The sequence below is a fragment of the Rhipicephalus sanguineus genome, chromosome 3 (genome assembly GCF_013339695.2).
Source record: "Rhipicephalus sanguineus isolate Rsan-2018 chromosome 3, BIME_Rsan_1.4, whole genome shotgun sequence".
Lineage (NCBI taxonomy): Eukaryota > Metazoa > Arthropoda > Arachnida > Ixodida > Ixodidae > Rhipicephalus > Rhipicephalus sanguineus.
This window is the reverse complement of record NC_051178.1, coordinates 210841386-210854186: the sequence shown is the minus strand read 5'-3', so window position 1 is coordinate 210854186 and position 12801 is coordinate 210841386. Positions and strand designations below refer to the sequence as shown.

Below are 12801 nucleotides of genomic sequence, written 5' to 3'. Positions count from 1 at the left end.
CTTATATGTTTACTGCAGTTTAGTGACACATAATGATGGTCTGTACTTCAATAATGATAGCAAGCGGTGACCCAAAGGAGGGCGATCTTTGGTAATGAAAAATAAGGGTACCCACTTGGTGGAGTGATCTAGGTAGTAAAGCAGGCGCTCCTGCTCCTCATTCAGGCGACGCTCAACGTGTTGCAGGTAGGCGGGCACCTCTGCCTCCTGAAGAAGCCGCTGTCCCTCTTCCCCGTAAAGCCGTTCTGTTGCCTCCAGGAAGCGGCCTTCAAACACCTCCCCGTACATCTGCACACGGTTTCCCCACCAAATCACAACTTGGCTTCTGGGAACCCAAAAGGCAAACATCGCAGCTACACTCTGCATTAACAGCAATAAAAAACACCAGAAAAGTGGAGCCAGTGTCGGCTACCCACCTTGTAATACTTAGGAAAAGCAGTAAGGCAAGCACCCTTAGCATCACCCCCATAAGCGACAGCTGCTCAAGGGCAAGTTGAAGAAGACGTCCAGATAGCCCGATGCCTTAACTTTCTGGACACATGGGTGTTAGTCAATTTGAACCTAGCTTGCAGATGCTGAAAGCCTCTCAAACTGGGCCCTTATTGTCTGTAGAAGCTTGCAAGCTAACTTTCGGAAATAAATTATCACTATGTGTTTGTTCACACATGAGTGCACCTATTGCATTGTGCCCAAAATACAAAATAGTTACTAACCGTAACAACCACAAAGTACGTAAATACTCATTACAGTAGAGGTTAATTAAAACTGTCCTCTTATTTACTCACAAAAATCTTGCTTTAATTGCACAGAGAAAGAAGAAAGGGTGATTACACATTGTGTGCATGGCAGGTGAAACTCACCTGCAAGTCTGAAAGCATTCTAATAAGAGATTTCAGGAGGGACCGGTCGACGGCATCACCACCCCTCTCGCGTTCAATCAATTCAAGTAGGCCATCTACTGTACGGCTTTGCACACCAGGATTGCTGGCTATGTGGGTGCGAAACAGTTCCAAGCCCACATCCCTGCAGAGAACATTGGTCAAAAAAAAGAAAGAAAAGGTTAAACGATGGAGATGAGGTCTGTGACCTCAACTTTTTCATTATCACGTTATCCGACCAGACGAATGTTCGCCTAACTCTCGATCAAAAAAGTTAAATGCAGCGCTTTCAAAAGAACAACACGTGAGGATAAGCTACCAAGAAGCTGCTGCAGATGTAGACATATTTCATTATTTTTTTGACCATTGGGTCTCAAGTTGGGTTATGCGGGCAGTCAGAACGAATGCGACCTGCTCCTGTTTTACCCCATTAGCTCCTAATTTGTTTACTTAGACGAGAAAATTTGCGTTGCATATTGCAGTTAACGAAGCCATCACACGCCGCATCCGCACATCGGGAGTCTGCATGTAGCAAGAGACCCATGTGGTAGCAGCACTACAGACTCATTGTCTAGTGCGTGCCATGAAACTTGTGTGATTTGCGGACACAGCATGCGGATCGCTGGTAGTTCATGCTCGTGAGCGCAGTTCATAACACGTCCGTGGGAATCAATTCGGTAATCCTGCAAGCCAACCATACAGAAGATGATATTGGATATTCAAACCAGTTCAAACGACATTAACGGGCACCTCGGCGCTTTATTTGTGGCTCATGGCGCGCTGGCGTGCACATGACACAGTTTTCTTACACGCTGATTGGCCACTGCACCGTGTCGGTTTTGTAATCAAAACGCACAACGGGTGCTTTAATACGCACAAGAGGCATCACTTCTTGCCAGCTGTGGGCTACACGAACATTTAGGCTTAGCTTATGACTGGTGTATCGGTCAACGTGCCATTTTGCAGTGCGACTGGCATGCCTTGTTTTTCTTTTTTTTTTTTAGAAAAAAAAAAATACGGAATTCTGTACTTCCGGTGCTTCATTTGCGTGAACACATTGCTCACGGTGCACGGTGCCTGAAGCATGCAGTACATGGTCGGTGGGTGCTTTACGCGACTCGCGGGGACTGGGCGCAGAGGTGAGGAGGAATTGCAAGTCTGTATTATCGGGAGTTCCACTTCAGCAACAATGGTCTTTGATATTAAAGATAACCGGCCAGTGCGGATGGTGTTAATACTGTGGTTGCACGTGTCGAGAAGAGTCACCACCACCACCCCCTCCCCCCTTGCTTTTCATTGTCTTCCTACTAAAGAAAAAGTTAGGGGTTCCACGGCACTCTGGAAAAGCCATTGAGGCTTCCAAAGGCCAGAAAAGTTGAGAATCCCTGCTTCAGACTAATACCCTGGTCACACTGGCAAATTTAGTGTCATTTTTTGCGAATGCACTTACGCCACCAGAATGTCACTTTGGCGGTGCGCTGCTACACGAGAAAGGGAAGTGCACTTTGGAAATGATGGCAATGGCGATGGTTAACTAAGTAGAACAGCAGATATTTGTTATTCCAGGCAATGTTTCTTAAGAAGTAATGTATTATAGCTATAAGCAGCCTTTAAAATAAACTTTAGGTAGAAACGCGGCGGATGCGGCCATTGCACGGCGTGTGCTCGGCATGCCCCTGGCGGCCGTGGCTGTAAACTGCCTGAGAACGAGAATAGCAAAGTAGTTTTTTGTGGTATAGTATGCTTTAATGCATAACAATATTCCTAATAACGAAAACGATAGTTTAAAAAAATACTGTGAACTCAACATCGGTAATAACTTACTTGTTCTCGAGCCACTGCTACCGAGACTACACACTCCGTGTCGGCTAAGTGAGGTTGGCGAACGCACTCGCCGGCAAGTGCGCTTTGCAGCGAGTGTCACTAAGCATTCCCATGTGACAGCGTGTGAAAGACACTAGCGGCGAAGTGCACTCCCTCAAAGTGCACTTAAGTTGCCCTGTGTGACAGGGGTATAATACGGCATATGGCAGAGGGTTCTCGGTCATGAACAACAGCTTGTCCAAACAAGGGTTGCCATATGGTTCTGGTTGAGTGCTGTGAGCTTTTGAGGGAAGCTGCATATATGTCCTGCCCACAAAAATGGCAACAGCCTCCAAGTCATGCTGCCCTAAGGGCAATATTCACAACTCAGGTATACTGCGAGGACACCAGTTCGACTTTCAATACTTGTGGGCCAAAGGATGATCTCACTGGGGACGTGACAGTCTACAAGACGTGAAGAGTAATCTTACCCTTAGGATCTAAAACTGACAGCAACACAGAAGCTTCTTTTGTGGAAGAAATACTGATGAATTACTGAAGAAAGTGTCCTTTGTAGACACACGTGGCTAACGTTAAACAGCTTGATTCAGGATAAGACACAAACCCAATAAAGACAAAAGAAAACAACAACCGGAGTTAATAGGAGTGAATAAAACAAAAAGAGAAAAGTGCATAGTTGCCAAACACAATGTTCACATGCAATGAGTACTTACCATAAAAATTTTTATATTGAGGCACGTATAGGGCGACTGAAAAATACTGCAATGCCCTTTAAATTTTATTTCATCTTTTACCAGCATTATTATCTATTTAATATTCCTCGTCCTTTTCTGATGCTATTTTTACTGTTCTTGGTTCGGTTTTTACTGACCCTGGCTACTGTGCCGACTTCATATTATAGTCCACCTAAAACCCTCGTTCTCTTGGGTTTCCCACTCAAGGTGTTCAGCTCCCTTTCAACATAATGGAAAACACTATACAAAGACGTGCCAGATATTAACACAGAATTTAGACCATCACTGCACTTTACTCACTGTTATAACTTGCGACACAGTGATACTCACCAAATAGAAGCTACTGCAGCATTTTGGAGCACATATGTTCTGTCCAGAAACAGAAATATGCTTCGAATCATAATCTGTAAATGTAACAATGAATATGAACAGGAATATTGCGAATACAGCTTTTCAAATGAATCACGAAGGAGAAACAGTTGCTTACCATTTGTTGGCAATGAGACTGCCAGCACGTGTTCATAAGCTTTAAAAACAAATTGCTATCGAGGGAATCTGTGCTAAGAAGTCAAGGAAGCAGATACACAACACTGAAAGTTGTACAGTCAGTAGTAGCTACACATTTGTGATATAAGAAAACTGCAACACGAAATCATCTCACAAATGTTTTTCAACAATTCTTGAGAACTATGGGGGCTCTAAGCGACACTATAATCGGATACAACTTAAGAAGTCAGGAGAGGCCCCGCCCAGACGACCGAAGCGTGGTAGCCGATTGCCTCCGCGACTAAAGAAATAGTCCCGCTCATGCAGGCACCGTTGTTCTCCGAAGGCGGAGCCACTGGCTGTCTCGCTCATGACGTCAGTCCCGAGTGCGCACCCATCAGTGCAGGCTTGTGTTCATCCGCCTTTGAGGAGGAAATGCCGCTGACTACTAAAGTTGTATCCGACTATCGTGAAAAGCTCCACTTCATTTTCACCGTGCAATCTAGAAGAGAAACTTGGGCGTGCTTGTGATAATTCATATTTGATAGGCTACAGCGCTAAACATGAGAACGGAGGAAAAAAAAAAAAAAGGATCACGACAGGAACACCGATCATCTTTTTGTCTCTGTCCTCATGTGTTTAGCGCTGTAGCTTGTCCATTATGATTAATCATCCCAAGTTCCTTAACATGTACTTTTGCAATCACTGCGAGCTGAAATGTGGTGGCCACGGTCAAAGGGGCCCTGACGTCTGTACAGTAACACCAGCAAATGCTAAACTGGCTTACAAAACACCAGCAATCGATACAATGCTTAGGTCACCAGTCTTTCTTGTGTCGGCGTCAGCACGTAGTACTTGTGCCGCTTTATTGAGCGCCAGTGTACCTGAATCTAAGTGCATGAGTGCCTTTGCATTCCGATTCCATAAAAATGCGGCCTTTGTAAGTTGCAAAGCAAAACTCGTGCTTGGCCACAGATGAGCCCAATGTCCTTGTGAAGGATATCTAGAGAAGGTGCTGAGAGCAGAGCGGACGTGCTGTTCGCAGAGTGAGCGCAGGTTGTCAGTACAGCTGTGGGGCCATCTTGTGCGAGCAGAGGTTCTCCACTGCCTGGTACAGCTCCTCCTGGGATGTCGAGATGTGCTGCGACTGCTGGATGGCCACCACCGCACCGCGCAGTTGTGCCCATGCCTCATCAGGGTACTGCTCGGGCAACTGTGGCCGCTCTGTATAGGTGCAACACAAACACTAAGTACGCTTAGCATCACTGTGGAAAAACAGGCTGCTGCATTCGGTCCTATGGTGTGAACATGTCCATGATTTGGCATGAATACATTGGAAAGCCACTACATCCTTTATTGTTATTTTTTTAATCTCACACTTTCTTGCAGCAGCTTAGCATTTCAGATATGCTATTACTTCACCAAATCCAAAAGAATGTTCAACGAGTGTTCCTTGGTATGTATAAATGAAACAAAAAAATGGATCAAAGGCTCATTTTCTTTGTTAGACACAGACTAATGAAGCCAACAGACAATGAGGCCAGTCCCGAACCTAATGAAGGTTCGGCCCCTACCAACAGCAAGTCGTTATTTTGGGAACTTTAATTTCTTTCCATTTATGTCATAATTGCTACACTACATGACGACGTAACGCACAGTGTGTGAACATAGGAAAAAAAAAAGGACAGAGCAGAAAAACAGCACTCTTTTTCTACTCTGTCCTCTTTTTCTTGCACTGCACTGCACTGTGTGCAGCAGGGAATTGAAAATTTCATGTCAAAAACAGGCAGAAATAGCTTGCCCTCTACTCGACAATGTTGCCATCAGTAACGCAGAAGGCGGAAGCAAGCACAGGTGACAAGTATTGGCTGTTTCATTAACGGTGCATGAGTGAACAATATACAACTTTTGTCCGTAAAGTTTTGAGACTGATTTATTGTCTTCTCTAGAAATGATTCCCCAAAACAAATCTGGGTGCGTATGTGTAGCACCATCTTTTCGGGCTAACCTGAGCTATTTATGTTAATTGCTGTGGCAGCCGCTAGATGGCACTACATGTAAAAATATGTTGTCACTAATCGTATGCATTCTACAGTGAGTGAAGGCGGAGACGATGGACGTCCACCTCGAACAGCGTGTATACTGTAAAATCCTGTGAGAAGCTTGGCAAGACAGCCACACAGACGTATGAGCTCCTTTGTGACGCTCACGGCAACGAGACATTATCGCGGGTGCAAGTTTTCGAGTGGCACAAGAGGTTCGTTCCGGGGAGAACGTTGGTGGAAGACGTCACAAGGCAGGGGCGCCCTGCAACCTCACGGAATGAAAACAACGTGACTCGGATCAGGGAGATCGTACAGCAAGACCGCACCATTACAGTCAGGATGCTTTTGGATGCTCTCAACGTTAGTAAGACAACATGCCACCAAATTTTGCGTGAGAACTTGGGGAAACGAAAGCTGCATGTCAGACTTGTGCCGCACTCCCTCACACAGGACCAGAAGGACATGCGGGCATCAGTGACCGTTGATTTGCTCTCCAAGGCAGAGAAGGATGCTGCATTCGTCGACAGCATCATTGCTGAAGATGAAACTTGGTGTTTTCAATACGATCCTCAAGCAAAGAGGCAGAGCACTGAATGGCGGTCCACAAGCTCTCCGGTGTTCGAGAAAGGTGCGGTGACAGAAGACCAAAACAAAGACTATGCTGATAGTTTCCTTCGATGCCAGAGGTGTCATACACCACGAGTTCGTCCCACAAGGGCAGACGGTGAATCGGGAGTTTTATATCCGTGTGCTCCAACACATGCGTGATGCACCGTGACGCCATCGCCCTGACTTATAGGCATCTGGACCACGGAGCCTTCTCCACGATAACGCAAGGCCGCACACTGCTCTCAGCGTGACAAAATTTCTTGCCAAGCACAGCATTACTGTACTTCCCCATCCGCTATACTCGCCTGACCTCTCCCCATGCGATTTTTTCCTGTTTCCTCGTGTGAAGAGAGCTCTAAAAGGTCGCTGGATGGGGAGCGTGGAGGCCATTCAAGATGCCACGACAAAGGAGCTGACAGCCCTGCCAAAAGAAGCGTTTTCCAGCTGTTTCAAAAACCTCAAGAAGCACTAGAAGCTGTGTATAGACTTCAAGGGAGACTACTTCGAAGGGGTGGTGCACAAATGATTTCAATGTCAAAACGCATTTTTTTTAATGGACTCAGTCTCGGGAACTATACGGACAAAGGTTGTATGAGGCCATGTGTAGGTACTGTGGCCGTCCACGAGGTGCCACCATGCGCAGGCACTTTGCAAGTTTGATACAGAAGTAGCAAGCAATATGGTTAAAGAAAAAGAAAAAAAGAGAAAATTATCAAGGCGGAGCACAACAATGCAACTTCTGGGCCATGCATCACCTCCTTGCCATCCTCTTCTGTTACCTCCTCGGGTGCTCGTGGCAAAAAAAGACGAGAAGAAGCAGATATTTCATGTGACAGCCTTATTGTACTTGACAGGAAATTTATGAGGCAACAGAGTTCAGTAGCTAGGTTATTCTATGATAACTTATGAAGATGTTGTGTGGTCCCTTTCAATGTTAAATTTCTTATTTCAATAAAGCAATGCTTGATAATGTCAATGTAATGACAGAAACTTTAGAATATTATTACACCACGGTTTGAACACTGTTTTATAATAATTGCAAAAATGGCTGGTAATTACATGAAAACTAATTTTTATTTCACCTCTAGCACTATTCCATATTTTTTTTTATTTAGACTAAAAAGTTACTGCTCATGCACACCTGATATGTGGAAATGCTGCGAGTATGTAGCTGCTCTCTCTACCACAAGATATACTGTTTGAGCTCACAAATAACGCTGGCACACCAAAATGAATTGCCAAATGCCAGTTTTTCTTTTAATTAAGACATAGATCTGTAAGGTAAGAGAAATGTAAGTGAACCATATACTGGTAAAAATGATGTATTTATAAATATCCTTGGTATGGAAACCTGAAACACTCCAACTAGAAAAAAAAAAAATCTTTGGGGCTGCCAAATTCTCCTAATATGGTCATGTTTTTCTTTTGCCACAATTTTTAAAAACAAAATAAAATAACTATATTAGTATTCCCGCTCCTTTACTTCCCTCTCCACCCGTCCCATGCATTTATCCAGACTAAATATATTATCGATGTAAAGCCTTACAGGGGACACAAACCACTTTTCCAAGTAATCATTGAATGACCTCAGCATCGATTTATTGTCTCGTGAATCGATTGCCGCAAAAATTTCTCGAATCCATCAAAAATGAGCGGGGTTACAGGGGTTTGTCGTGCGCTACGAGTGCTTTCTCTTTTCTCTCGTCCCAATGAGTTCCTGGAAGCTACCCAGGGAGGGATGGCACGGGGGAAAGAAGCTACGTCAGCGTGCATGATGAAGCGCAATCGCTCTCTCCCACTGCCAATCCTGTGTGTGAGTGTGGCTCACTCTGTGATGTTAGCAGACTATGCAGTGCTGCGCCAGCACTCAGTGGCAAGAAATGCATCTGATCCAAATGCCACTCTTGATTTATGTCGGCTTTTGGCCAATGGCATGCTATTTGCTGTTTGACGTCAAACAGCAGGCACTGGCAGCTCCGAAGAGCGTGAGCACAGGCTTGTGTATGAAAAGAGGGTGAGAAAATGGCAACTTCACGCTCCACTTGTAAACTCTCTTTGCCATGCACAACTGCAAGATTTGGCTGAGCTGTTTATAGCAGTGTCTGCTTTTCGCAGGATGCGTTTTTTCTGACAAGCCCGAGGAGCGGTTCACGGCCCTTTAACATTTCTCTGTTTTAACCAAAAATACAGAACACTCCTTATACTGTGTAAAAATAAAGGATCATTTATTAGATCTGATAGTATGTTCTGTGTGAATTAACTTACAAGAGAGAAAAGAACTACAGATGCGCCCCTGATCTTCTATAGCAGCTTAGCAAGTACTTGTACTATCAATATGATTTGCATTACGACCGCATGTGGCTGAACAAGCTCCAAGGTTGCGCATGTCTTCCAGCTTCACTTATTTCCACAACTAAATGCTGTTCTCTAGGGGTGTGCGAATATTCGAAAACTTCAAATAACGAATTGAATAGTGCATGTTTGAAATACCGAATATTTTTCGAATAATCAGCAACGACGAAAAATGCTCAAAGGAATGAAACGTCGGAGCAGTGAGGGGTAGCTTTTCTTGTTCTCGTCATCGAATTACCAAGATGCATGCAGTCCACATACATACGGGACTATCGACACTAGATTGACCACAGGATGAAGCGTTTTTGCTCAAAACTCCAGTGTCACCGCAGCGACAGTATCATCAATCCACTATCGGATGTTAAATCATGAAAATTGCTTAGAATTTATGTATCAGCTTCATTTAAAAGCTGTTTTGAAAGTACCATCTTGAATACTGTAGTGACTTCTATATTTCAGCCTGCAGTTACAAAATATTTCAAAGGCTCTCGTTGCTGCTGTATATGAGTTTGCTCAGTTTAAAAAGTATATGTGGTATTTTTGTCGGTTAAAAGTAATGACAATGTTCCTTTCTTAAAGCTTGGGAATATTTCTTTCACATAAGATGTTATAGACTTCTTGCAGGGGCGTAGCCAAGGGGGGGTTGGGGGGGTTCAAACCCCCCCCCCCCCGAAATTTTTCAGTTTTGCTTACGTATATATACACGCACACATACAAACGCACGCACAAACATACATAAAGTATGGTTGAACCCCCCCCCCCCCCCCCGAAAAAAATTTCTGGCTACGCCCCTGACTTCTTGGGCTGTTTTGAAAACTGTTACGTTACCAGTCTAAGGCTGTTCTAAAAATGGTTGCCTTACTATTAGAAAACTATTCGAACAGTATTCGGTTTGCATTCGTATTCGATTCGGCATCATCACTATTCGATTCGGTTCTAAAATTCACTTTCGCACACCCCTGCTGTTATCTCATATGTTGCAAGTCAAATGCAATAGTACATTCAGCATTCTTTATGCTTACACAGTTGAAAGATACCTACAACACATCATAGAGTTTCCTACAATTAAATGTATGAAAAGCTGGCGCTGTGACACTGTTGTATCCATGGAAATGCTGGGAAGTGTTGGTTTAAGATTGGCATTGATCACTAAGAGCCCTGAAACTTTGAAGATGTGGCTTGAAGTGTTCCTCATGTCACAATGCTTAATATTGTATTTAAACAGCTCGCAAAGAGCTTTTTTTTTCTTTGCATAAAACAGAAGCAAACTTGACATTGAGAACTTCTGCTTCGATGCATAATTTAAAAAAACATAAAAAGTATCAATGGGCCACCAAAGTTGGAAGACTGACGACAAGGTCAGCATTCACTATGCGACAGTTTGTGTCTGTTTTTTTCTTTGGCTGTTTGCTTATGCACTACAGGCGAGTGAACTTTATTGCAAAATGTTATACGGGTGAATGCAAAGCCGTGCGCTACAGAGGGGGCAAGGGGGGCAGCCACCGCCCCAATCATCTAAAGGGGGGCGCCAAATATGCTCAATTTCTTTACTCAGTTGGTCACGTCCTGTCATTGTTCAAACTACAGGGTTATGGGCATGCATGTTTCGACAATAATGGCAGCCGATGACTACTGATGTTGCATTGCAAGGACCGTTTACTTCCCACTTTTATTCACAGAAAGCCGGGGATGAAGGCAGGTTGTTGAGAGAAGCACGTCACTGTTTCATTTTTGCATTCTTTGTGAAGATTGTTTTAATTCAGATTCGAACGGGGAGTAGGGGTGGGGGGCTACAGTGAAACTGTGCTGCCCCTAATGGAGAACCCTGCGCATGCCTATGGGTGAATGAAATGAATTGGCAAAGGTTTTTAGAGAAGCTTTATTTGTGCAGCTGTATTAACTCTTTAAGCCAAGCCTTGCTCGACACCAGCCAGCGCAAGCCTCGCAGACACATACGAGGCGTTTTTTTTTTCGAAATGAGTCAAATCCATCCAAAGAGAATTTGAGAAAACAGCAAAAATTTGCTACGCAAACTAAATACAACTCTGTCAAAGCTATTCTATGATAAGTTTTACATGTCGGCTAGGGGAAGTTTCTGGCCACAATCAATTAAAAAATATGCAGCGGATTTCACCATTATTAACATGATAACTTTGGATTTGGCTCATATTGAATTGAGACATTGAATTCAATGCGGTATTCTTGAAAAAACTTTATATTGACAGTCTGGCAGCAGCACATTGTTGCTTCGTCGGCGTCGACAATGCTTCTGTTCATGATGTCGTCGACATCTGGGGACCGATCTCTCGCCGATCTCTTCACTTCCATCAGAATCCATGATAATCCAGCTCCGAAAGGGCCACAAAAAAAACTTGCAGAAACACCCAGAAAACAGGCAGAGCAGTCAGGCTAGGCGGGAAATCACTCGGAGGCTTCCATGTTTGCTGAATCACGTGATCGCTGAAGCGCTCTGCTATCGGCATACTGGATTTGACTCATTTCGATCCATGCAGCGCATGGATCTGGCTCAAGTTCGTTTTGAAACGAGATCTGTGAGCACATGTAGGCGTTGATATTTGATCCATTTCGTTCTGATAACTCTTTTAAAGGAAACTTGAGAGAATGTACTTGCCAATGGAGCAATATTTGAGCTAGTTTCGGTTTCTGGATTTAGCTCATTTCGGAAAAAAAAAAAAAAAAACGCCACATACACCGTCAATCCTATGACAACACAGCACCCCTTAGGAAGCTCACATGAACAGTGACGCCATATTTCCCTCTAGGTGTTATTGTGAGAAACTCTACACAGCACACAATGCTGACTCCACATTGCTACCAACTTTTGATACAGTTCAAATCAATATCTCCGGCAAATGCCAAGCTTGACATTTACTACATCTACGAGGCTAATTTTCAAGTTGTTAATTTATGTTTGCAACCGATAATGGGCTTTTCAAAGTAAACACCAGTAGACATTTCTGAGGTTATTTTTCTAAAAGGAGTCCTAAACTACTTTTCCAAGAAATGATTGATTAACCTCAGTATTCAAGTTCATCGCCTCAAGAATCAAATGCAGCAAATTTTTTAGAATCTGTCAAGTATGAGCAGAGTTACAGGGATTTGTCCACACATTCTAAGCACTTCCTCTCTTCTTTCATTCTAACAAGAAAACTGGAACGTACACAGGAAGGATGACAAGGGGGAAAGAAGCTACGTCATGCGCACAGTCATGAAATGCACTCGCTCTCTCCTGGTGTGCGCTAGTGTTGCTACTGTGCAACTTTAGCATGCTATAAAGTACAGCGTCTGGTACCCCATGGCAAGAAGCGCATCTGATCGAAAATGCCACTCCTGGTTTATGTCACCTATTGGCCAATAGCAGCAATCTGTAATATAACGAAAAATCTGTTGTACGACGGCCCTACGAAGACAGTGTATGGGCCTCTGAACAAAGGGAGGAAGCTTTAGAAAGTGGCAACCTTGTGCTCCGCTTGTGAACTCTCATTAGGTCCGTTCAATTCGCCTGCACCACCTGAAACAGTTCACGAGGTGCTGCACGTTGACATTCGTTTCAGCAGTGCAGCAATGATGGCCTCTGAACTACCTTATTCGTTTCAAAAGGTGCAGGAGAGGCACAGCGCTGGTTTACGATTTTCCTGCACCCTCTATGCTGACAGTGCCTGCTAGGTGCAGTCGTGCGCATGCGCACTAGCAGCTGAGCAGACGACACAGCATGTAAGCGTAGGTGCTGTACACCCATATACTAACGTGGGGTGTGTTTTGCCAAGGTGTTTGCACCTCAAACTGTCCACATATGCGGTTTGCCACCTGTCAACATTACGTGGATGGTGTAAATTAAGTGAACAGAAATAA

The 12801-nt window shown here is 44.1% G+C and overlaps 1 protein-coding gene across 1 annotated transcript in view; it reads right to left on the bottom strand.

Moving 5' to 3' along the window:
- The window catches only part of LOC119388225 (cullin-4A-like), a 34630-nt gene that overhangs the window by 20077 nt on the left and 1752 nt on the right, over positions 1-12801 (bottom strand). Inside the window, 6 exon segments of the mRNA XM_049413870.1 lie at positions 116-288; positions 861-1023; positions 3767-3840; positions 3924-3993; positions 4926-4984; positions 4986-5146. Coding sequence (XP_049269827.1) covers positions 116-288; positions 861-1023; positions 3767-3840; positions 3924-3993; positions 4926-4984; positions 4986-5146 — 700 coding nt within the window.